Source organism: Rhineura floridana, chromosome 2 (assembly GCF_030035675.1).
Source record: "Rhineura floridana isolate rRhiFlo1 chromosome 2, rRhiFlo1.hap2, whole genome shotgun sequence".
Classification (NCBI taxonomy): Eukaryota; Metazoa; Chordata; class Lepidosauria; order Squamata; family Rhineuridae; genus Rhineura; species Rhineura floridana.
Window position 1 is genome coordinate 1,385,859 of NC_084481.1, and position 26,880 is coordinate 1,412,738.

General features: G+C 42.9%; 1 protein-coding gene across 2 annotated transcripts in view; it reads right to left on the reverse strand.

The window, feature by feature from the left end:
* Positions 1 to 26,880, reverse strand: part of COL4A2 (collagen type IV alpha 2 chain) — a 305,291-nt gene that overhangs the window by 56,370 nt on the left and 222,041 nt on the right. For both annotated transcript variants that reach the window (XM_061607561.1, XM_061607560.1), the window contains 6 exons: positions 17,952 to 18,095; positions 14,807 to 14,932; positions 5,315 to 5,496; positions 4,542 to 4,605; positions 4,164 to 4,238; positions 1,409 to 1,516 (listed from right to left, as the gene is read on the reverse strand). In XM_061607561.1, coding sequence (XP_061463545.1) covers positions 1,409 to 1,516; positions 4,164 to 4,238; positions 4,542 to 4,605; positions 5,315 to 5,496; positions 14,807 to 14,932; positions 17,952 to 18,095 — 699 coding nt within the window. The remainder of the gene's footprint in view (positions 1 to 1,408; positions 1,517 to 4,163; positions 4,239 to 4,541; positions 4,606 to 5,314; positions 5,497 to 14,806; positions 14,933 to 17,951; positions 18,096 to 26,880) is intronic.

The window sequence follows — 26,880 nt, forward strand, 5'->3', positions numbered from 1 at the left end:
CAGTTCTGGTCGTCTCACCTCAAAAAGTGTATTGTACAGTTGGAAAAGGTTCAGAGAAGGGAAACCAGAATGATCAAGGGGATGGAGTGATTCCCCTGTGAGGAAAGGCTATAGCATGTGAGGCTTTAAAGAACAGGCAAGTAAGAAGCAACATGACAGAGGTGTATAAAATTTGCATGGTGTGGAGAAAGAGGATAGAGACAAGGTTTTATCCCTCTCTCATAAAACTAGAACTTGAAGCTGAATGTTGGAAGATTCAGGACAAACAAAAGAAAGTACTTCTTTATACAGTGCACAGTTAGACTATGGAATTCTCTCCCACAAGAGGCAGTGATGACAACAACTTGGATAGCTTTAAAAGGGGATTAGACAATTTCATGGGATGCATCATTATTCTGAAGCTTTTAAATTTTACGTGTCAGTAGTCTTCCAGGTCTATCTTCAAAGTATCTCTGGTTAGTAAAAGTAGTATTTTTGTGGATTTTACATTTCTAGCTTCCAATTAACAGCTTGCAGTTTTATTTATTTATTTATTTATTTATTATTAAATTTATATACCGCCCGACTAGCAATAGCTCTCTGGGCGGTGAACATAAAACAACATAAACAAACATTTATTATGAACCTTTTCCAGTTCTATAATTTCTTTGGGTTATTTATTAATCACTTATCATTTCTATATCATTTCCTCTTTATTTTGTAAATGAATATCTACATTTTTTCACCATTTGCAGTTTTGAAAATATATTTTAAATTTTCTTCTTAGTGTGGTTCTGGCTCTTTGGTTACTATCCATACGTGCATTGGAATAAATTAATATCGTCTGGATGTAGAACCCGTTTGTCAAGCCTCATACATAAACGTTACTATTTTCTCCTTTTGTAATATGTGACATACCATGAATATCATTCAGTTCAACTTAAACTGAATTCAATTTAAAAATGACTGAAATTTTCTTCCAACTTGAAATTAAAAAGTATTTCTATGTCTTTGTTAAATTCAGAGACATTTCTGGTATGACAGAATTATGATCCGTATATATTAATGATCCCATTTTTCAACTGCAACAGGAGTTGGTAGCTCTCTGGCTGCAGCAGTGGCTCAATTGCTCCAGGGCTGAGTTAGGATTGCTCTGCTGTTAATGGAAATAAACCAAAATGGGGAAACAAACCTAAAGAACAGCTCCTTGTAGCCAAATTGACTTGGTTCCAGTGGGCTACTTAGACACATCTGTTTTAATATATAGATAATGAAAGAGAATTCAACATCCAGTATTGATTTTACTTTGTTGTATTTGTAATTCACACTTTGTTTTTAGTGAATTTTTAAAAGATGTTTTATATAAGCATATTTACTACTTTTGAAATACATTTCCATATAAAAATATAAATAAAACAGAAAATATCACCTCCTTGCCCTTGTAATCCAGGGGAGCCTTGGGAGCCCTTCACGCCTTGAAAGCCAGAAAAACCCACACCACCCCCTTCACCTTTTTCTCCTTTGGCTCCTTCCACTCCTGCAAAAGAAAAGAGAAATGACATTATCTGTAGGCAGATACAGTCACTGTCAAACTGGATTGCAGTAGGGCTCCACATGCCATTCTCTGCTTCAGCTATAAACTCAAGCAGAGTCCTGAGGCAACACAACAGAAAATGAATCAAAGGTAGTGATTTAAAAATTGTGATTTTAAAATCTTACCCAATAACAAACCCTTTTGAATGTAAACCTTTTTATTTGTATGTTTCTTATCATAATTCTTATACTAAAATAACATTATCAATTACAAATTACATATTCTACCTCCATGTGCCAAAAATAGTTTTATTCATCAATTATATTGTTGTTGTTATGTGCCTTCAAGTAGACTACAACTTATGGCGACCCTATGAATGAGCGACCTCCAAGAGCATCTGTCCTGAACCACCCTGATCAGATCTTATAAGTTGAGGTCTGTGGCTTCCTTTATGGAATCAATCCATCTCTTGTTTGGGCTTCCTCTTTTTCTACTCCCTTCTGTTTTTCCCAGCATTATTGTCTTTTCTAATGAATCATGTCTTCTCATGATGTGTCCAAAGTATGATAACCTCAGTTTCATCCCTCTCTAGGATGCACACCTTAACGTGGTGAGGGGGTTTGAGAGTGTTGAAGAAGCTGAGACCAATGCCGTCAGGAATCTAGACCAGGAGGCTAGACTCCTAGCAGGGGCACCCAAGGTAGAATGGTCAAAGCTGAGACACCAAACTAAGATGCATCCAAACTCAGAGGAAGGCAATGGTCAGGGCCAGCTCTAAAGTGCGGCCAGTTGGGGCCCTGGTTGAGGGCCCTGCAGCCCACAGGGGCCCCTGAAGGGCTCCTCATTATGGTGGGGGAATAGTGCTCCCCTTCCGCAGCAGCCTGCCGTGGATCGCAGGGAGGGAGTGGCCCGCCCACTCGCCAACCCACCCACCCTCCACCCTCGCTCGCCTGTCATCCTGAGGGCCCCTCCTTAGCAGGCTGCAGCAGATTTCAGGGAGTGTGCTGCCCACCCAGTTGCCGGCCCACCTGTGCCCACTCGCTTGCCCGCCATCCTGAGGGCACCTCATTATGGTGGGGAAGTAGTACTCCCCTTCGCTGTGGATCTCAAGGAGGGAGCTACCCACCTGCCCGCTTGCCCACCCACCCTCTGTCCCCGCCGGTTCCTCGATTGCCCTCCCCCCACTTGCTCCCTCCCTCCTTCCCTCCCTCACCCTCTGCCCCCACCAGCTCCCTCCCTCCCTCCCTCACCCTCTGCCCCCACCAGCCCCCTCCCTCCCTCCCTCACCCTCTGCCCCCATCAGCTCCCTCGCTTGCCCCCCCCTCCTCGCTTGCCCTCCCCCCTCCTCGCTTGCCCTTCCCCCTGCTCGCTTGCCCTTCCCCCTGCTCGCTTGCCCGACCTTCCGCTCCTGGTGGGTAGGTAGGTGGGGCGTGTGTGCATGTGCCAGGGCAGGCTGCTGCCCAAGGGCTCTGGCATGTCTGGGGCCGGCCCTGGCAATGGTAAACCACCTCTGAATATCTCTTACCATGAAAACCCTATGAACAGAGAACTGAACAGAGTATCAATTACATGGTCCTCTTTTTACAACTACTGATATATTAATTTTTTTACAAATGCAGTTGTGAAGGTCCACAGGGGATCGCTTTGGGCCAAAGGGCTCTTACCAGCATGGTGCCTTTAAGAAGGCCCCAATGAAGAGGACAGCCTCTCCATCAGCTGAGCCAGGAGGTGGGTGGGGCAAGGGACAGCTGAGTATGCCTGAGGCTAATGAAGGTCTCCTGGAGGTGCTGAGCATAAATAGTTAGCAGCCAAGGAGGAGGGTTTTTGTGGAGAAGGAGTTGGGACCTGAGGAGCTGCTATCACTAGGGTTTTCTGAAGCTTCTTCCTCAGCTAGCCAGGAGATACAGGGAGCTTGCAGAAGAGGTTACCCAAACCCTTTGGGGCAAGCATATGGTGGGACTGACCCACTGGGGGTAACCACAGAGTTTCTGGCAAAGGGGATAGACATAGGACAGGTGGATCTATCTCTGCCTAAGCCCAATACTCCTGAGAAAGGGGCTATTGGAAAGCCACTGGATTTAGGTTCCAAAAATCAACCAAGAGTGAAACCTGAAGTCACTGAGTAGACATAGACCAGTCTTCATGTTAGTTTTTCAAATTTAAGCAGGGCTTGCATTCCGTAACACCAGTGCTAGCAGGCCATGGCAAGACTAACTGGATTCCAGTTGTTGATCTTAATGCCCATACTGGGCAATTAAAGTTGATCTATCAAGTAACCTGGTTCAGAGTTTTTTAGGGCTTCGCATATAAGTAACAAGACCTTAATACTAGCTCAGTGGCTAACAGGCAGCCAGTGCAAATCCCTCAGCACTGGCATGGTATGTGCCTGGTAAGGGGAACCATTCATCACCTGAGCCACGGCATTTTGCATCAGCAGCAGTCCCAGGGAGGCCTCCCACAAGGAAGGCCTCACATAGAGCACATTACAGTAATATAAACATGAGGTAAACCAGTGCACATATCTAAGTAGTGAAGCTATCCCTGTCCAAGAAAGAGTGCAGCTGGCACACCAATAGGTGCTTTTTGTCATGAATTGTTTTGCACGCATGCACGCACACACACACGCACACACACACAAACAAAAAAATACCTGTGGATCCAGATATGCCAACATTTCCTTTCGAACCTGCTTTTCCTGGCAAGTTTAAAGTATCTCCCCTACTGCCTGATGAAAGCAAAAAAGTACAATTTATTTATGCATTTATGTATCCTGAGACCATCTATTGAACATCTTTTAATATGAAAATTAAAACCACTGTATTATTTTTCCCTACAATTCAAAAAGCATATATATATTTCCCTTTTGACACTACCTAAAGAACAACATCTGAGAAATAAAGATCAGTGTTTCACAAGTAGAGAGTTCTTGCCTTGTGCTGGACTGGGTCACTGGCACAGAGAGGGAGGGAGGGAGAGTGTTACATACACATATACACAGCTTAGATGGATAGTACATAAATGGACTCACCAATTTCCCCAGGCTGGCCACTTTCACCACCAATACCAGGAATCCCTAGAATTCCCTTTTCTCCCTGTCACATAGTTCAAAAAGAACACCAAGCTTTAATCAAAATGAATATTACTCAACATTCCCATTCTTTCTAGACTTTGTTCCCAACTCTCCAAATCTGTTTTTCCATCATAAGTCTTGAAAATGTGTACATGTTGAACACAGTGTGCATCTAAAATCAAATTATTTGAATGAAGAAATAAATCAAGGTGGGGGACTGGATCTGGTTGGTGGGTTGGATTCTGACTAACCCCAGCGGGCCATTGTGACAGTTGTGTGGTGCTGCCCACCTGTCAGTCACCTGATGCCACCATGACATCAAGTGACATGTTTTCCTTTGCCAGGGCAGTTAGAAATCAAACCATATAGGCAAAAGCAGAGGGGTTTGCAGGTCAACAGGCAGCCATGTCTTCACTAGCCCCACATCTGACATAATATGTGTCAGATGTAGTGCAGGTGGGCATGGCTTGGAGAATACAGCCTCCCAGGCCAAATTAGAACACCTGCCAAGCCTAATTAGGCCTGCAAGATGAGGCTCCCCACAACTGAAATAAATGAATCAAACAACATGTGCAATAATTTGCACACATAGTATAATCTCGTCTGCTTTTGACAAGTTTACAGCGTTTGGCTTTTTGGGTTCTGGCAGTTTGCTTTTCAAACTACTAAAGTAAACATTCTGGAGATAACAAAATGGGGCAGTTTGAGTCAAACAAACAAGATTTGCTCACCCTCCATCCTGTCGCTCCAGGGAAACCAGGAATACCTTGAGCACCTGGGACACCTACATATCCTGGAATGCCTTTTCTGCCTTTAATCCCAGGGTCGCCTTTCTGACCTACTTCATAACTTGGAAATCCAGGTAAACCTGGCCTTCCTGCCTGGCCAGGGAAGCCTAGCAGTCCTTTAGCACCTGCAAGGAAGACAGTTGAAAATGTTAATTTAGCTGAACCTGGTATGTTGCTGAACTTCAATAAAGCAACCATTGGCTTCAGATAAGATACATATTCCCTTCAGTTCATTCTTCGTATTGATAGTAGACTCCACCAGTTTAGGAATGCTGCCCTCTTCTAACTACTAGGAAATGATGCACTGTGTTGGGATGCATATATTTTTATATCATTTTGTCATTTTTCATTATTGATAATTTGAATTGATGCTTTAGATTGTGTATGCTTTGTAATAGAGGATGGACTATTCCTAAGTAAAGTTTAAATTAAAATTTGCTGCATGTGACAAATCATAGAATAGTAGAGTTGGAAGGGGCCATTGAGTCCAACTCCCTGCTCAATGCAGGAATCCAAATTAAAGGCTACTGGACAGGTGGCTGTCCAGCTGCCTCTTGAATGCCTTCCATATTGGAGAGCCCACCACTCCCTAGGAAATTCCTGCATTGTACCAGTCGTATCCCTGCAATGAGCAGGGAACTGGACTCAATGGCCTTATAGGCGGTTCCACTATAATCACACTCTTTCTGACTATGACAGGGGTCATCATCTGTTTTGGACTAGGGATACATTTCAAATTTTGAGAGAGTGCTGAAGGTGCCACTCACAAAATGGCTGTCATGGGGGCATGGCATAACACAACATGGAGGGCATGGCATAACACAACATGGAGGGCATGGCATAACACAACATGGAGGGCATGGCATAACACAACATGGAGGGCATGGCATAACACAACATGGAGGGCATGGCATAACACAACATGGAGGGCATGGCATAACACAACATGGAGGGCACGGCATAACACAAAATTAGAGAGCGTGTAGTCACTGCTGACTCCCCATCCCCAGCAACCTAATATTTTATCGCGGGGAGTCAGCTACATCCTGCTGACCCATTTACCGGGAGCAAGCCCCATTAAATACAAAGAGACTTATTTCTGAAGTAGACATGTATACCGTTCACTATACAGTGAATTCTTAATGAGTGCCTAGATATCAGCTCCTGCACAGCAGGAGGCATGCCTAAACTGGTTTGCAAAGTTTTCACATTTTACATTTACTATTATCTTTATTTTAATCCCACTCTTTTTCCAAGGACTGGAACTCAAGGCAGCTTCCAAATATAAAAATACATATAACTTACAAGCATACAAAAAATCTACATTAGAATACAATTAAACTATGCAGAATAATAATTAATAATAATAATTTAGGAGTGGGATCAGGACAAACTGCCACTACTGTAGATGATGCAGCAGCAGGAGTTTCCTTGGAAGATACCAAATCCAGAGTTGCCATGATCTTACAAAGAAGAGGTACATAATGGCTATCCTGAAAGAGATGGCTGGAAGAAACTTCTTCTGTATCAGACTCACCACTCCACTCCTCCTCATTCAACATGATAAGGTCACTATTAAGATCCTGGGTGGAGGGCTGGAGCTGCTTATCTGAAGTGGGCGACTGCCTAATAGAAGATCTGCCCTAGGAAATCTGTGAGGATCCGGTTTCTGTGTGCAAGGCGCTGACTATCTTCCCTGGCTCTGCCAGGGCCAGCACCACATGCATCCCTCTTCCAAGGGAAAAAAGCACACTACTGGTGCTGGGGTTCCTCTCTCTCAGCCCAGTTGTCTCAAAGGCAGTTAAACGAGTGCTGCCAACAGCACCTGAGAGAGTTACAATGCCAGAGATAGAAGGTGCCAAACTTGAACCCAGGCGAGATGTAGAGGGAGTAGGTTCTGATGCCATAGTTGTGGGCAGTACAGACACAGGGGCTGCGGAGTAGAGGGTGTGGTAGGCTGGAAAAAGCTTAGTAGCAGCCACAGAATTTTGCTTGCTTTTGCCCATTACAACAAAAGTGGAGGGGAAAAACCACTGAAAAGACTCTTTTGTTCTTCTGTATTTTTGCAATGAAAATAAGGTGCGGGGTGAAACAAAATGGCAGGTGCTAGCTACAAAGGCTGAGGAAAAGGAGGAAAAAACCCTTCTCAGGCAATCCTTTCCAGGGCAGAGAATGGGAGGGGCCAGGCTGAGTCCTGTCTAAACGAAGGGAAAGTTAACAATAGAAGCTAAACAGTAAAAAGGGGGGCTTTTGGGGGGTGTCAAATGGAGAAGCAGGAAGGAGGAGCAAGGTCAGAAAAAGAAATGAGAGGAAAACTCTTCCAAGGAGACAGAAGGCACACAAAACTCACAGAAGAGAAGCAGCACACCAATAAGGAACAAAAGGAATGACCATTAATAAAAACAAATAGCAAAAAACAAGCCTGAACACTTGAGAAAGAAGGCAGAGAGCTCAAAGCCAGCACCATGTCACGTGAAGGCAGAATTTACAGAGCTGGAGAGCTATGGGAATCTAGAAGGTCTCGGTTATTAGAACAGGGATTCTGCCTTCAACCACCAGGGAGAGCAGAAGTCCCACCTGATGTCATCTACATGCATGGAAGAAAGGCACACTTTCAAGGATTAAGAACAAAATTAAGGATTATGTGGCCCATCTAATCGAGCATCCTGTTCCCACAGTGGCCAACCAGAGCCTATGGGAAGCCATCAAACAGGATCTGAGCACAAGAGTGCTTTCCCGTCCTGCAGTTTCCAGCAACTGGTATTCAAAAGCATACCCCTTCCAGCAATGGAGACAGAGCATAGCCATCATGGCTAGTAGCCACTAATAGCCTTATCCTCCATGAATTTGTCTAATCTTTTAAAGCCATCCAAGTTGGTGACTGTGACGCCCTTCCCTGGTTCTCCCTGTCAGGTTCCCACCTGCTTGTGGCTACTGCCTTTCACTAGGCACCACCAGGGATACCACCAGTTCGGACCATCCTTTATATGGTTTCTCACTCCGCTCTAGCACAGATCTCACTAGATCCCCCTGCCAAGCAGCACCACCAGTCACGTCCTATAACCAATACTTCCAGAGACTTTGCCTGACTCTCTCTCTAGCTGGTTACTTTTGTGACTGCGTGCTTATGCTGTTCCCAACCCCCTTGTATCTTTATAGAGAACGCATACAACTCTGGGTTGCTCTGGATACTTGAATTGTTATTAATCCTCCCTTCACCGCTGCCACCATTATACTGTTTCTGTTCAGCCTTGGTAATTACCTTGCCCTCTCTTCTGCTATGTATATCCCCCAGCCAAGGATCAGGCCTTTGGTAAACCAAATAAGTATTTATTAAATATCAGAAATAACAAGATTAGTTTTAGAATGTTTCACAAGCGTATAGTTTCATCTATTCCTGTTTTGTACTTGACTTATTATTAATCAGAACTCCAACTCCCTCTTTCTCCACCCTACTGACATCCACCCAGATTCAACTGTCATTCTTCCATTTATACTCCCAGCCACTCAAACGCTCAGCCAATCATCCAGCATTCTACTGCTCATGTACTCCCCCTCCCCTTTCACTCCACTTACCATATGTCTTCTATATAAACAGCACTTACCATATTTACACTATAAGCAGGAACATCACATTTCCCCCCCCCTTAAAATAACAGCAAAGTATTATTCCTGCTCTAGGATTCATATGACGCGTTAACAATAAAAAACAAGTCTCTTTGGGGAAAATGTCTTTTTTGCACCCACGTCTGGGTCACGTCACTGCAGTCCCGGCCACCTGCCTTGAAAGTCCATCGGCCAATACATTGTCCTTGTCTTTTATGAACTTGAAGTCCACCTGGTAATCTTGTAGAGCCCAGGACCACCTCTGAGGAATAGTGTTATGATTTTTCATAGTCTGTAACCATAACAATGCTCGATGATCCATCGTCACTGTAAATCTTCGTCTCCACACATATGAGCGCAACTTACTCAGTCCCCACACGACCGCTAGGCACTCCTTTTGGACCGACGAATAATTCTTCTCCCTCGATGTCAGCTTGCGACTCAGGTACGCCACTGGATGTCTGGTGCCTCCTCTCTCTTGTAGCAAGACGACTCCCAGCGCTAGGTCCGACACATCCATAGCCACGATGAATGGTTGCTCGTAATCTGGTGCTATTAATACAGGCCCTTGGCACAAGGCTTGCTTCAGAAGGTCAAAAGCCTTTTGACATTCATCCGTCCACACCACACGCTCAGCACACTTTTTCCTTGTTAGCTCATGCAAGGGGGTTGCGATTTCCCCAAAATCTTTTACAAATTTACGGTAAAAACCAGCCACACCTAAAAATGCCCTAACTTGTTTCTTAGTTAAGGGGATGGGCCACGATTGTATTGCCTCAACTTTGCTCCATAAGGGGGTTATTTTCCCACTCCCCACCTTATGTCCTAAATAGATCACTTCATTCAACCCAAACTGGCATTTCTTGGCTTTTATTGTTAGCCCTGCTTTCTTAAATGCCTCTAATACTGCTGTCAGGTGTTGGACATGCTCAAGCACCGACTTGCTGAAAATGGCCACATCATCTATATAGGCCACTGCGAAATCTGACATGCCTTGCAACACAGTATTAATTAGTCTCTGAAAAGAACTTGGTGAGTTCCTTAGTCCCATGGGTAAGGTCACAAACTCATATAACCCATCTGGTGTACTGAAGGCAGTTTTGGCTCTGGATTGCTCGTCTAATTCCATCTGCCAAAATCCTTTACACAGATCTATGGTAGAGATAATGGTTGCTGCTCCCAATAGCTCTAACATCGCGTCCATCCTAGGCATAGGATACGCATCTGGGACAGTAATTTTATTGATTAAACGATAATCAATACAAAACCTTGTGGTTCCATCTTTTTTCAGAACCAGTACAATACTTGAGGCCCAGGGACTGATGGATTCCCTAATCACTCCTAGTTCCAACATGTCTTCAACCTCCTTTCTAATTTCACACGGTACGGAACAGATCTGATTGGGGCATGATTTCCAGTATCAATTGAATGTCTGGCTATACTGGTTCGGCCAGGTTTATTGCTGAAGAGATCCCCATAATTTTTTTAAACTCTTAGAATCTCTTTCTTGACTTCTTCCTTCACCTCCTCCGACCATTCCAATTGATCTACCCCTCCTTTTGCTTTGCTTTCCTGTACCAAATCTGGAAGTTCAGGCCCACTTCCCTCAGGGAATAAGGTAACTTGCAACACCTTTGCATCCCTGGTGTGATAAGGTTTCAACATATTTACATGAACCACTTTATGCTTTTTTAATTGGTCTGTGGTTATCACATATGTTGGATTAAAAATTAAAGTGCCTTTTCTTAGTATTAAGACAACGGTTTATTTCCTTATGACCTGACTTTTACATTCCAGTGGCTCTCTGAATAAAAGCCAGTTTAAGCTGGAAACTCCTTTCCCTTCTGCTGAATCTCATATCCCAATGTAATGACTCGGTTATAGTTGCAAAGTGTAACATGAAATATTACTGTTCCCCTATTGCCCTATAAACCTTGACATGAAAAGCTTTGAAATGCAAACATAGCAGTAATAAGGATGGCACATCTCAAGGGGGCGCCTGGTTGCAAGTGATGCCCCATCCCGTAGCTATTTCTTCCAGCTACAGAGCGCTTATCTCAAGGACATGTGAAACTATGCAGACCCAGGTCTGAATGGAAACTCTTAATGTCTAATGTTTCGGCTGTTATTCCTCCCCTGCACCCCTTTACCTCCTTTACGTGCGTTCTTTTGGTTATAGTGACAATTAATGCTTTCTTTGGTATTCATGAAGATGCCCCCCCCAATATTGTAACCTTTGGGGAAAGCTATATATTCTCTGTCCTATCAATAAACGGGGTTCCCATTCTGAAAGGCTTTTGGGCTTGTAAGTATTGGGTTCCCCTTTGCAAAGGAATTGTGTCCGTATTACTTGGCCTCTGATAGTGGGTTATTTGCACGCAACTCCGCACCCTTCCCGGGTGAATGTGAGCTGGGGTAGCCAGAGACAGCTTGCGTGTTGGGTTTGTACCTAACACATACATCACTGTGTCAAGCTTTTCCCTTATGGTATATGGTCCCTCCCAGTTGGCCTGTAATTTATCGTGTTTCCTGGGTATGAATGCCATAACCATATCTCCCACATCATACACATGTTCTCTGGCTGTTCTATCATACCAGTAACTTTGCTTCTGCTGAGCTTGACTTAAATTCTTTTGCACAACGTCCATCATTGATGCTAATTTGTTGCGGAAGTCTAATACAAAATCGACTACAGATGTTTTGTACTCTCCCAGGGTCCCTTCCCATGAATTTTTTAACAGTTCCAAAGGTCCCCTCGCTTTTCTAGCAAACATCAGTTCAAAGGGTGAAAAGCCTGTTGACTCCTGAGGGACTTCTCTGTATGCAAATAAGAAGCACCCCAAACGTTCATCCCAGTCTTGTGGGTGATCTTGAACATAACTTCTTATCATGCCCTTCAGAACCCCATTGAATCTCTCAGTTAACCCATTAGTTGCTGGATGGTACGTAGTTGTCTTTAAATGTTTTAGACCACAACACTTCCACATACATTGCATCACTTCTCCCATGAATACACTGCCTTGATCCGTCAACACTTCATGAGGGAAACCCAGTCTCATAAAGATTTTTAATAAAGCCTCTGCCACTACAGGGGCTTCCATGGATCTTAGTGCTTCAGCGTCTGGGTATCTGGTGGCAAAATCCACCACCACCAATAGATATTTCTTGCCATGCCTTGTGGGTTTGGAAAAAGGGCCCACCAAATCTATTCCCACTCTATAAAAGGGTTGTCCTATTATAGGAAGGAGCTTCAAAGGTGCTTTTGTCTTTACTCCACTTTTCCCCACCTTTTGGCATATGTCACAAGATAAACAATATTGTTTTACGTCTTTAGAAATATTTGGCCAATAATAGTGTGCAGACAATCTTTTCTTGGTCTTCTTTATTCCAAGATGCCCTGCACATGGGACATCATGGGCTACCTCTAGTAATCTGGCTCTGTATTTGCTAGGTACCATCAATTGTTTCACTAGTTCACATTCATTCTCTCTCTCAGCAGGCATCCACAGTCTATATAAAATCCCATTCTCACACACAATTTGATTCCTCAGATTGTCAGTAAAGGGAATCTTTTGTGTAAGGGCTTGGTCCTTCATTTGCTTCAAACTTGCATCCTTATCCAGCTCTTCCCTGAACTGCTCTGCCTCTTCACTAGAGACCATTCGATACAGTTTGTCTCTTTTAGCAGGCCTGCCAGGGGTTGCTATGGCGACCTTAGGCTCGATAACAGGTTCCACCCTGTTTTCTTCGGCCTCTGTTAACATGGTCTCTGTTGCTTTGCCAAGTTGCTGTCTGGTCACCACATATATTTTTCCTTGTGTCCCCATAACATCTCTTCCCAGTATCACTGGTTCTTGTTGTTGGGCATTAATACCTACTTTACATATTTCCTCCTTTCTTCTCCACTTTAATTTTATCAGGGCCATGGGTATGCTTTCTGGTTCACCCCTCACTCCTTGGATTGTCACCGTTTCCTGAGGTAATATTTCCTCAGATTTTATCAAATCTGGCCTCAGTAACGTCTGAGCGGCACCAGTATCAAGCAATGCCCAATAATTTGCCCCTTGCACACTCATTTCTTCCCTCAGACTCGAATCAAAGTCTTTTACATTTGTCCAGTTTATCTGGCAGAACTGAACCTTCTTCGCTTCTAACTCCCTTGGTTCTGTTTTCACTGCCCTTCCCTGAGCAGGTTTACCAATGGGGTTGGCAACCTCACATTGAAAACGTAGGTGCCCCAGTCTACCACATTTATAACATAATTTCTCCTCCATTTTAGGGTACACAGATCCACTCTGGGGTGTCCTGTGCCCTTCAGACTTTATTGGAGGACTCACTCGCTGTGGTACCACATCCTTTCTGCCACCATTATATGGTCTGGGTTTAAACTCTCTTGATGTTTTCCCCACACAGCCAGTTCTGTTGGAGGCAAAGTGATCTGCCAACTCTGCAGCCTCTTGAACAGATGTAGGGGAACGGCCTTTGACAAGGAGCCTTATTTCTGGTGGTAACTGATGGTATAATTGATCCAGTATCATGAGGCTTTTCACCTCTTCCACTGACTGAGCTTTGGCACTTCCCATTCACTTTCCAAATATGTCCATCAATTTTGCTCCCAGTTCAACAAAAGACCTCCCTGCTTGGATCTGACAGTTTCAAAATAACTTCCTAAAGTAGTCAGGTCCCAGTCTGAATCTTTTGTACACTGCCTCTTTAAACTCGGCATATGTGACAGGCCTGTCTGAGGGGAAATATTGGTATACCTCTGCCAATTCCCCTTTGATCAGATTTGATAAATATTGCATATATTTATCTTCCGGTAGCCCCCACATTTGAGCTGCCTTTTCAAAGGTGTTGAGGTAAATTTGTGGATCTTGTCCAGGCTCAAACACTGCAAAATCTTTTGGTGTAACCTTTATCTTTGTTTCATTTCTGTCCTTTCTTGTTTCATCAGAATGAAACTTGCCTCTATTCTGTGCCCTGCACTCTGGGACAATCGGGAAGAGATCCCGACCCTCCTCTGTGTGACAACTTTTCATGTACTTGAAATGCTATCATATCTCCCCTCCTCTTCTCCTCTCCTCCAGCCTAAACATGCCCAGTTCTTTCAGTCTCTCCTCATAGGACTTTGTTCCCAGTCCCCTGATCATCCTTGTTGCCCTCCTCTGAACCTGTTCCAGTTTGTATGCATCCTTCTTGAAGTGTGGAGACCAGAACTGGACGCAGTACTCAAGATGAGGCCTAACCAGTGCTGAATAGAGGGGAACTAATACTTCACACAACGTGGAAACTATACTCCTGTTAATGCAGCCTAATATAGCATCTGCCTTTTTGCAGCCACATCACACAGTTGGCTCATATTCAGCTTGTGATCAATAACAATTTCAACTTTTTTTTACCAATCCCCTCATTTTTGGGAAGTTTCCTCTTTTGAAGCCAAAATTCAAGAAAATTACTAGAAAATAAGACAGAAGTAGAAATAGTGCAATAAAAGGGAGAGGGGAAGTAAGCTCTTTAGGACACCAGGAATTCCTATTGCATGGCATCTAAACAACTTACTTATCAGTCACAGGTCTGACTTCACTCATTGCCTAAAAACATTGATAGGTGGAAGCAGACAAGCTGGCTCATTTCACAGAAATCAGACAAAAGGTACCTGCATATTCATAACCTTCTTTCTAGGAGTGCTAGAGAATGCACTTTTTTTAAAAAAAATGAAGCTCAGAGTCTGGGCCCCCTTCTTGGGAGTGGCATTGAAGGCCTTTGTGGATACCATGGTGTCCATGGCTGCCAGCTTGGTGACCCCTGGACTACAGCATAGGTCCTTACCCTTGGAACCAAAGATGCCTTTGACACCAGTTTGTCCTTCATCTCCCTTTTCACCTTTCACTTCAAGCAGCATGCCTGGCACGATTTTAGGGGGTGCTCCTGGTGAACCACGTTCTCCACGGTCACCTATTCAGAATACATTATTAATCAACGTTGCCATGTTAACAATTCTGTCAGGATTCTGTCTTGTAACAGGTTATTACGCAGAGCTAATATAGATACAGAAAAGCATTTGTGGCACTGACACATTCCTACAATATAAAAACACATTTAAGAGGAGTTTTTTTTATAAAGTGATTGTATTGTTTGCTGTGATCAATCAATCTCATATTGTATTGCAAAAGGACATTTCCTTGTCTGCTAATACGTGGAATCCAGGAATTTATCCCTTTAATGCTCTATCTGAACCTACATAAGGATTTGAAACTGATAAAAGTAGGAGCAATTTTGTGTAAGAATGGATGGTATGAGTACAGTCTGGGAGGGGCTGAACACTTCAGATCACCCAGACTAGCAAGCCCTTAATGTATGATAAAACAAGCCTTATCTCTACTCAGTGACTGCTTGCCCAGAGTTCCTGACTCATGCAGTCATCTGCTTGCCCCAATGATGGCGTGCGCACAGGGGTTCAGCCCCTAGGGGGTGGCATACACGTGACTCATCTTGTTGTTAGGCTATATAACAGCAGGACAGGTGGAGGAACACAGTCAAGAGGAACTGCCTGTAAATACAATATTAAGAGCTGTGCAAGAGGGGTGTGTGTTGAGATCTAGAGAAGGGAGTCCCGAGTAGCTGTTGAGGTGAAGTATAATCTGTTCTGAAGAATCCCACTTAACGTAGTGCGTGGTCGCTTTGCTTATTCTGCTAAGTAACTAATAAACCCACCTAATTAGCACACCTGGTGTCAATCTTTATTGCTTATCTGAATTCATCATAAAACAACATCTCCCCCCTGCTATAAATGTTAAAGGGGGTGACAATACATATATTTACCAGTGTAGTGCTGAAATCCGGACTCAGCCATGAAGCTCTCTGGGTGACCTTGGGCCAGTCACTCTCTCTCAGCCTAACCCACCTCACAGAGTTGTGAGGATAAAATAGGGGCAGGCAATAATACTAATGTTCTTATTTATATCTTCCTAAAGAATGCACTAAGAGTGTGTCAAGACGCCGATGGGTCTGCCCCTCCATTACAGTGGGAAGCTAGAGCAGTTTGCCATGTTCATTGCCCAGTGCATTCCGTTTCCTGCACTCTGGGACGATCAAGAAGAGATCCCGGCCCTCCTCTGTGTGGCAACCTTTCATGTACTTGAAGAGTACTATCACATCTCCCCTCAGTCTTCTCTTCTCCAGGCTAAACATGCCCAGTTCTTTCAGTCTCTCCTCATAGGGCTTTGTTTCCAGTCCCCTGATCATCCTTGTTGCCCTCCTCTGAACCTGTTCCAGTTTGTCTGCATCCTTCTTGAAGTGCGGAGACCAGAACTGGACGCAGTATGCAAGATGAGGCCAAACCAGTGCTGAACAGAGGGGAACAAATACTTCACGCGATTTGAAAACTATACTTCTGTTAATGCAGCCTAATATAGCATTTGCCTTTTTTGCAGCCACATCACACTGTTGGCTCATATTCAGCTTGTGATCAATGACAATTCCAAGATCCTTCTCACTTCTTGTATTGCTGAGCCAAGTATCCCCCATCTTATAACTGTGCATTTGGTTTCTTTTTCCTAAGTGTAGAACTTTGCATTTATCCCGGAGTAGCCGACCAACACTGGCAGCCCAGCCCTGAAATATAGGTGGGGGGTAGGGTATAGCTCTCAACTTGTTATCTGCCTGTGAGGGTGCCTTGCCATTCATTATTATTTTGTATTTTGGATGTTGTTTGGTTCTTTTATTGTTTGTTTGTTTTTGTTTCTTGATTTATTGTATTTATTGTATTTATACACTGTGCTTGTTTTATCTTTTGTACACCGCCCAGAGAGCCTTCAGGCTTAGGGCGGTATATAAATTAAATAAAATAAATAAATAAATAAATAAATAAATAAATAAATAACTGGAAGCTAGGAGGGTGGGACTCTTCAAAATAGAGGACCAGATCAATCCGGCAGTGTTCCGGCACCACTTGCCCTCTTCTATGAGGATACACCCTGTGTTCCACAGGTCATTGCTAACCTTAGAAGAGACTCCAAGTGCCTACTGGGAGCCTGACGCCCCCCCCCCCGCCGATCATCATCGATGGTGAGGAAGAATATGAGGTGGAACAGATCCTCAACGCCCGCCAGCATCAAGGGAAATTATAGTACTTCATCCGCTGGAAAGGTTTTGGACTGGAAAAAAGATCCTGGGAGGAGGCGTCTTGTCCATGCACCCGACTTGGTGAGAAAATTCCATGAATACCCTGACAAACCCAAGCCTCCAGGGTGGGGAGGGGCCCAGCATGGAGGGGGAGATGGTGTCATGAACCATGCTAGCAGGGGGTGGACCGGCAAGCAGGAGGAGGGTGAGGAGGACTTGGACTGGGACATTCCAGTTGGGGAAAGACCCAGCGAGGGGAGGGGCGATGAAGCAGCCCCTGCTCTGGACATTGACAGGTCACCTTCAGCAGTCCCAGAGACCACCAGACCTGCCTGTCATTCCTCCACCTGATGAAGCACCTCTCCCAGCATCTGCACCACCAGCAGACAGAAGGAGAGGACGGGACATAGACCGAGGCCCCGCCTTCACTCCAGTCCAGGAGGCGAATGCTGCTGGAGATTCAACAATCCCAGCTCAGGAGGAGTCTGCGCTTGTGTGTGCACACCCAATACTGACTCGGGGTACGCGCAAGAAGGGAGCCCAGCCAGCCCTATTTAAGCTGTGCACAGGGGAAGGGTTAGTTGTGGAGTCAATGTCTTATTGCCACCAAGTTGTGCCTAGTTAGCTAGAGAGTGATGCTGAGTTCTGAGTAAGTCGTAGATAAGATTCATGAAGAGCACTGAACTGAAACTTTCTCATACTTCAATGAAATAAAAAACTATAGCTGTGTCTGAGTTCTTTTGAGTTTGGGCAGGACAATTACGTTAAATAACTTATTAACTTTTTAAATGTCTTGCAGTTCTATAAGAAGCACACTTGAGACAACTTGTAACAATGGTAAGGAGAATACCTTTCCATCCTGGATCACCAGGTTGACCTTGAAAACCTTGACTGCCAGTGAGTCCACTCTCTCCTTGGACCCCCTTCCTTCCTGGCCATCCTTTGATGCCCATAGCACCTTTGAAGCCTCCAATACCAGGAGAACCTTTAGTGCCTTTGGATCAAAAACATAAAAGAGAAATATTATTCTATTGAAACACAGATTAATTTCTTATTCCTACTTAGTTCTAAAGCAAAATTTAAACTTTTTTGTATTTTTAAATAGGGAGTTCAAAAACAAGCAATAAGGCAGGGCTGTGGCTGTACTGGTACACCACTGTAGAGTAATAAGATACAGATGTGTAGGTTAGTGTTTAAAATCTAATGCACAAAAATTGTTTAATTTTTTACAGGGTGAGAAGCAGCATCTACAGATGTTTTAGCAAGCTATATGAAAACAGTCCAGGTAAATAAGAATTATCACTTTTTTGTTTTTCATCTGAATATCTAAGCTTGTATGTAATCTTTTCAGCTTTTTTTTTAAAAAAAAATCCATAGTTACCTGTACCATATCAGTAGGGAAGGCTCCCCATCCAACCCACTTCTGTTAGCAGAGAGGGGTGTCAAAGATCCATCCCCCTGGGGTTCCTTGCCCTCAGTACTCCAAGGGGGTTCTTTGCTTCTGAGAACAGTCCTAACCCCACTGGGTTCCCACTTCTCAGGCACACTCCTCCCTTTCCACAGAAGTAACTACCCCTGGTATTAACTGCCACCACCCTTCTTTCTAAATTCTTCCCGAGTGAAGAGACCTCAGAGAACTATGTGATCTTAGAGGGATTTACCCTCACTAATCAATCCGTAGCATTCAGCCTTCCAGCACTAGATTTAGAATCCTTAGTTCCAAGCCAATACACACCTTTTATACAAAGATTGTTTATTTAAGAGTAGATATGTTGGTATATACAAGAGGAGAAATAGTAGTTTGATTCCTTAAAGCTAATCACCCTCAGGCGGGCTGCACACGGTCATTGGCATAACAAAAGGAGAGATGTTCAATACAGACACGAAACAAAAGAAAGACTTATCCTAATTAAGATCCTACACTTACATCCAAGTAACTCTATTACTTCGTGGAGCAGCCGGGTTCCCAAACGGCTGTCCCTGTTACATGTCAGCAAGTCAAGATAGATGGAACTAGGGGGAACTCTGTTTTGAAAGAACCTTCTTCATATTTATGGGTTTCTTTTCCTCAACAAGGAGGGGGGACAGTAAATAGCCATATCCTCCCCCTGCTGGGGATCCCTTCCTTTGAAGTCTTTGAAGATTGGGAGAGCCTGACAGCACCATCCAGGTGTCCCGATCTACAACATCCCCTCTTCCTGACTTTTAATCCCAGGAAGCTCTTAGAGGCAAAAAGTCTTCCTTCAGAAAATGGAAGTCTTGTCCGAATTAAGAAAATAAAAAGGAACACAAACTCTGGCAAAAGAAATGCAAGAAGACAATAAGGGATGCTAAAAAAGAATTTGAGGAGCACATTGCTAAGAACATAAAAACCAACAACAAAAAATTCTATAAATACATTCAAAGCAGGAGACCATCTAGGGAGGCGATTGGACCCTTGGATGATAAGGGAGTCAAAGGTGTACTAAAGAACGATAAGGAGATTGCAGAGAAGCTAAATGAATTCTTTGCATCTGTCTTCACAGTGGAAGATATAGGGCAGATCCCTGAACCTGAACTAACATTTGCAGGAAGGGATTCTGAGGAACTGAGACAAATAGTGGTAATGAGAGAGGAAGTTCTAGGCTTAATGGACAATATAAAAACTGACAAATCACCGGGCCCGGATGGCATCCACCCGAGAGTTCTCAAAGAACTCAGATGTGAAATTGCTGATCTGCTAACTAAAATATGTAACTTGTCCCTCGGGTCCTCCTCCGTGCCTGAGGACTGGAAAGTGGCAAATGTAACGCCAATATTCAAAAAGGGATCCAGAGGGGATCCCGGAAATTACAGGCCAGTTAGCTTAACTTCTGTCCCTGGAAAACTGGTAGAAAGTATTATTAAAGCTAGATTAACTAAGCACATAGAAGAACAAGCCTTGCTGAAGCAGAGCCAGCATGGCTTCTGCAAGGGAAAGTCCTGTCTCAGTAACCTATTAGAATTCTTTGACAGTGTCAACAAGCAGATAGATAGAGGTGATCCAGTGGACATAGTGTACTTAGACTTTCAAAAAGCTTTTGACAAGGTACCTCACCAAAGGCTTCTGAGGAAGCTTAGCAGTCATGGAATAAGAGGAGAGGTCCTCTTGTGGATAAGGAATTGGTTGAGAAGCAGAAAGCAGAGAGTAGGAATAAACGGACAGTTCTCTCAATGGAGGGCTGTAGAAAGTGGAGTCCCTCAAGGATCGGTATTGGGACCTGTACTTTTCAACTTGTTCATTAATGACCTAGAATTACGAGTCAGCAGTGAAGTGGCCAAGTTTGCTGACGACACTAAATTGTTCAGGGTTGTTAAAACAAAAAGGGATTGTGAAGAGCTCCAAAAAGACCTCTTCAAACTGAGTGAATGGGCGGGAAACTGGCAAATGCAATTCAATATAAACAAGGGTAAAATTATGCATATTGGAGCAAAAAATCTTAATTTCACATATACGCTCATGGGGTCTGAACTGGCGGTGACCGACCAGGAGAGAGACCTCGGGGTTGTAGTGGACAGCACGATGAAAATGTCGACCCAGTGTGCGGCAGCTGTGAAAAAGGCAAATTTCATGCTAGTGATAATTAGGAAAGGTATTGAAAATAAAACAGCCGATATCATAATGCCGTTGTATAAATCTATGGTGCGGCCGCATTTGGAATACTGTGTACAGTTCTGGTCGCCTCATCTCAAAAAGGATATTATAGAGTTGGAAAAGGTTCAGAAGAGGACTTCCCAGGAGGATCCCTCCGCCTGTGCTGCCTCTGAGACGGGCTCCCGTCTTGGATGATACTTATCCAGTTTTAAATTCAGTCAGAAGGGTTTTTTCTGACTGGGGATGATTTCTTCCGGATAAGGAAGAAGCGTGAGATCTGCCACATAGTTTTGTTTTGATTGTTGGAGCCTGGAATTCGTCAGAATTGTCTGTCTTCCAGCAGTTCAGACAGAGCGGGGATTTTATGCTAGCTCAGCTGGATAAGTGACCCGTTTTTTTTTAACGGACTAGCAGGCAAACCTCCTGTCTACATTTATCAGTTTCTTATCTATATAGCTAAAGAGATTTGTCAAAGTAACAGCAATTAAGATAACCTAGATGAGGTAAGACTTTCCTTCTTTATTTACGGAACTAAGGGGGAAGAAAATATAAATAGCTTATCTTTCTTTTTTTTATTGCAAAAAGCTAACATGGAAAATTGCGTTTTAAAGATTACAACGGATGAGAGCTTTCTGATTGGGAGAGATAAGAAATCTTTTTGATTTACAAGACTTTTGTGTAATATATATAAGGGACTACTTTTTTGTTGTTGCTGTTGACGAATCTGCTCATTCTCTCTGCTACTAGTTATTTGAACGCTGTGAACTAAAAGCTGTTTTTGCACTTCTGGACATTTAAGAGATAAGGACTGTCTAGCGTGTGACGTTAGTTGGTTGGAAAGATTAACTCCTTTGTAACTGGATAAAGAAATAAACTGCTCTTTGCTTGGGACATTGAAAATTGAAGGAGTTTTGTTCTTTTGGTTTTAAGAATGGCAATTAAGAAGATCATGGATGTACAAGAAGGGACTTTATTTCTAGACATGCTTCAGAAAATAATGGATGGGATTAACTCAATAAAACAAGAACTGAGAAATAATAGACAAGCGTGGAGAACTGAATTTCATGAAATGAGACAGGAGCTGAAAGAAACTCAGGATTCTATGAGAAAGGAGAATAAAGATAGATCTGGAAAACAAAAAAAGGATGAAAGAGAAATTAAAGGCAAGGTTCAATCTATGGAGATTGGCTTAAATATGGACATGAAAAAAGATTTGGATTTCCTGGTTGTGACGGATCCTGGAGATAAATATTACAGTTTGGAATACAGCGCTGTCTCTGAAGGAATTGAAGAGATTGGAGATAAAGATATTATCGGTTCAAAAAAATTCCTGGACTGGAAGGATTTGATGGAACTTGAAATGGAGAAAGTTAATAGAATTAATCCCTGTTTTGTGTCAATGGAAAAACCTTCAAGAAATGTACTAGTGTATCATGTGGAAAAGAGGAGCAGAGATGCGGCTTTGAAACAATACTTCAGTGTTACGTTTGGATTTGATGGTAAGAAAATATCTGTGATGGAGGAAATTCCTATCAGACTTTTATTATATGACTATGACAGCAAGATTTTTGGGTGCGTAAAGATGGAAGATGGACCCAATATGGATAATGACAGAAGAGCGATTTGAAACTACTGGACTCAGTAGATTTGATGAGTTGGATTAATTGACATGTTTACTTAGAAAAAAAAATTGATTGACATATATCTCAAGGATTGGAAACTTCTCTTTGACTTTTTGTGGAAGATTAAAATGATATGATGTTAATGAGATTTGAAACCAACTAAGATAACTGCTGGAGGAAGGTGATTTTATAATCTATTAAGAGATAGGTCTGTTATATATTATAGATTTATAGTTGAATTATAGTGTTTTGAAATTACTGGATTTAGTAGATTTGATGAGCTGGATTAATTGGCATGTTTATTTAGAAAAAACATTGATTGATATATATCTCAAGGATTGGAAACTTCTCTTTGACTTTTTGTGGAATATTAAAATGATATGATGTTAATGAGATTTGAAACCAACTAAGATAACCGCTGGAGGAAGGTGATTTTATAATCTATTAAGAGATAGGTTTGTTATATATTATAGATTTATAGCTGAACTATGACAAATCGGAAGTCAATATTTTTATATATATGTATTTTTTTTGTATTGTATTAGTTATTGATTTGTGTTGTTTTCTTTTTGTATTATTTTGGTTTTGAAAATTAGAATAAAAATTAATTGGGGAAAAAAAAAAGGAAAAGGTTCAGAAGAGGGCAACCAGAATGATCAAGGGGATGGAGCGACTCGCTTATGAGGAAAGGTTGCAGCATTTGGGGCTTTTTAGTTTAGAGAAAAGGCGGGTCAGAGGAGACATGATAGAAGTGTATAAAATTATGCATGGCATTGAGAAAGTGGATAGAGAAAAGTTCTTCTCCCTCCCTCATAATACTAGAACTCGTGGACATTCAAAGAAGCTGAATGTTGGAAGATTCAGGACAGACAAAAGGAAGTACTTCTTTGCTCAGCGCATAGTTAAACTATGGAATTTGCTCCCACAAGATGCAGTAATGGCCACCAGCTTGGACGGCTTTAAAAGTAGACTAGACAAATTCATGGAGGACAGGGCTATCAATGGCTACTAGCCATGATGGCTGTGCTCTGCCACCCTAGTCAGAGGCAGTATGCTTCTGAAAACCAGTTGCCAGAAGCCTCAGGAGGGGAGAGTGTTCTTGCACTCGGGTCCTGCTTGCGGGCTTCCCCCAGGCACCTGGTTGGCCACTGTGAGAACAGGATGCTGGACTAGATGGGCCACTGGCCTGATCCAGCAGGCTCTTCTTATGTTCTTATGTTCTTATAAGGGACAACACCTAAGAATCAGTTGCATTGCCTGTCTGACACTGAGCTTCAGATCTTCCCCAGTAGGGAATCTTAAGGAGGCCACAGGCTCCCAGAATTCTCTCTGGTTGCCTCACTTCAGCTTGGCCAAAGTTAGCTATTCTTGACAAGGGGGAACACAGGTTTTTATTTGCAAGCCCAATATAGCAATGCTATTCAGGAATTCCCTTCTATTCCCTCAGCGTCGTTGCTGTATGGTTCAGGTATACAGGCAAGCCACCACTCCCTGTGATACTTTGTCCCTTTAAAGCTCACAGCTCTAAGTTTAGCCCCTATAACCTGACACTAAACTCTCCTTCAATGATATGCAGCCACCACAGATACCAAGTATCTGACTCAGCCGCTAGTGTAGCCAATGAAGAAGTGCTTGCGTGAAAACAAAGCAATATTTTAGAACAGATATATTTGAAAAGAAGCAAGTTCACTTATTGTTCATAAGCATTCTGTTTTATAAATTTTCTCAAGGTCTTAAACTAGTTACTGAATTTTCTTTAAACACTGTTTTAGTCCTACCTGGCCTACCCTTCTAATATTCCTACACTAGCACCACCATCTCACCAGCTAATCCAAAAATAATTAACAACACTGACCCTACATTCTCTTACACTAAACAGTCCCTCCAAACTATGCCAACAGACCCTCACTGCCCAGACACACCCTCAAATATAAACTTCTCACTCCCAGTCACTCAGCCAATCACTATCCAGCACACTCCAACATTCTACTCACTCATTCCCCCTCCCAACACTCACCACTTACTTTAAATACTCTAATATACAACCATGAAACATTTGCATAAAGGTATGGAAAATCACAAGCCCCACTTAGAATTCTATTTTCTAGTCAGTACTAATTTAGTCACCATTAAAAGAAAGATTAATAAATCCCTTTTAGCATTTGGAACAAAGTCAGCAGTGTCATAATGTAAAAGAATTAGTGCTGGCAATGGGTACCCAATAACATATAGTTACTGGATGTATCCAGAACCCTCTCTAATCAACATTATGGATACCTTTGTGCAATCTGAGGATATTGTCAACCTCTCTGGAGGCTGAAGTCCTGCCTACTGCCTCTGGATTCTTGTTGTCAGCCAGATGTGAATGAACGGTGACCTTGGAAATGCTCAATAACTACTGGAGGAAAAGTATGATTCCCACTATGTTAAAAGAAGCAGTGGTTCAACCCTCTTTAAAAAACCCAATCTGGATCCAACATATTTAAATAATTGTAATTCAGTGTTTAACTTGCTGAACGAAGAGGTTTTAGATGATACTGATTTGCTCTGTTCCAGTCTTGCTTCCAGCCTGGCTATAAAGACTGAAACTGTAGATGACCATCACTAGGAGAGGGGCAGTACAACGCTGTTGGTTCTTCTGGATCTCTCAGAGGTGCTGCTGAGTGTTAATGAGATCATTGCTGGACCCTATATATTTACATATGGCAGTCAGGTTAGAAGTGGATGCATAGAATAGAGCAGCCAGAGTGAAGCCATGATGTATTAAGATGGAGGACAATTTCATGCTGTGTGTGTCATTTCTGGCTGAAAGCTGTTCACAGTTCTGTAAACACTGCACTTTCTGCTACCAGAGAAATGCTCTGATGAGAAGTTGGTACAAAGCTGCCAGATAGCCAAAACAACATCTAAGAAAGAATAATACAAATGTGTTTTTGGAACTCTGTCAAAGGTGCCAGGAGAAAATCATGGACGCAAGGGTCTCCAGGTATTCATTTTATCCCCCTCCCAGACAGATTATCATTGAGGTGGCCTCTAAACTCCTTTGAAGGGCTGCTTTATCATATTAAGGAAGAATGTTTCTAAGGAGGCATTCATTATCAGAAGGACGAAATACAGAATTGCTCAGGGCAGCCACTGGTATAGATAGCAGTAATATCTAGAGTCTGCCTGTGGCATCATGGCAAAATATGTAGAAAAGAGGCAGTTCTGTATCATGTTATTCTTTGTGCTGGCATTGCCCATTCCATCTGGATAACCTTGTCAGATGCCTCAGGTAGAGGAATGAAAAGAGCTTTTGTATCTCCTTGTGAAAAGCTAGCCCCAGTTTTCTTAGATCAGTGTTCTTCAACCTTGGAACTCCAGATGTTTTTAGACTACAACTCCCATCATCCCCAGCCAGTTTGGCCAGGGATGATAGGAGTTGTAGTCCAAGAACATCTGGGGACCCCAGGTTGAAGAATAATGCTTTAGATAGCTAGCTTTGAGAGGCTTTCCTTTTTCAGCTGATCCTCCTATAGTTCCAGGACCCAAGGATTTTAGGAAAAATAGCAGGGTAGGGGGAAGAGATGTTCCTGTGTAGCATCCACCTTCATATCCTCTCTGGAAAGTTCTCCCTTCTCTTTTGGAGAACAATAATCAGATTTAGATATCTCATCTGCTTGATCTGAGGAATCCTGGATGGATTTAGGGGAGAGAAGAGGGGTACATGAGTGGTGATCTGTCCCTCTGAATCTCTTACTGGTTGGACAGGAAAAGTTGTAACCTTTTAACTGAATTTCTAGCCTTGGAGGATCTATCCCATTTTGGAGCAGGAGGATTGTGTTGAGCTCTGGAAGTGAGACCTGTGTCTGCTTCTCCTCTTACTGCTGGAGTTCCTAGATTAGTTCCTTTTCTTTTTGCGATACTAGCCACTGGTTTAGATTGTTCTTTGGTTCGGAGACTGATTGGTAGGACAAATGGGCTGTTGTGGCCTAGATTTGCAATATTCTTTTTGCTGTAGGGAGATACATTTTCTTATCTCTGGTCTCTATAATAAGCATGCTTCCAATGGTTCTCTCAACAACTTGGCACCTGTGAAGGAAGTGCTGCCTAGCTGGGCATAAAAGTCTGGATTCACATCGTAGTTCCACAGCCAAATTTTCCTCCTAAACATAACATTGGCTGCCACAGCTCTGGAATCACACTGGTATCCATCTAGTCCAGCATGCTGTCCTCACAGTGGCCAGCAAGATGCCTGTTGGAAGCCTGCAAACATGATCAGAGCGCTCTGCCCTCCTGCAATTTCTAGCAACTGGTGTCCAGAAGCATATTATGACAAATATGCACTAAAAGGCTGAAGAATTTTCATGAGGGTTTTTTAAAGAAAATGCAAATTGCTGCAGAAATGTAGAGGACTGAATTTAAGATTAGAAAAATGAGAAACCAGAAATTGACAGATCATCCCATTCCGACTTGAGACGTTCAAGAACTCAAGTTACTTGCTTGAGAACCACATCATGTGGGGCTCAAGGGAACCTACATAGGCCTGCCTAACTTTGTAGGCA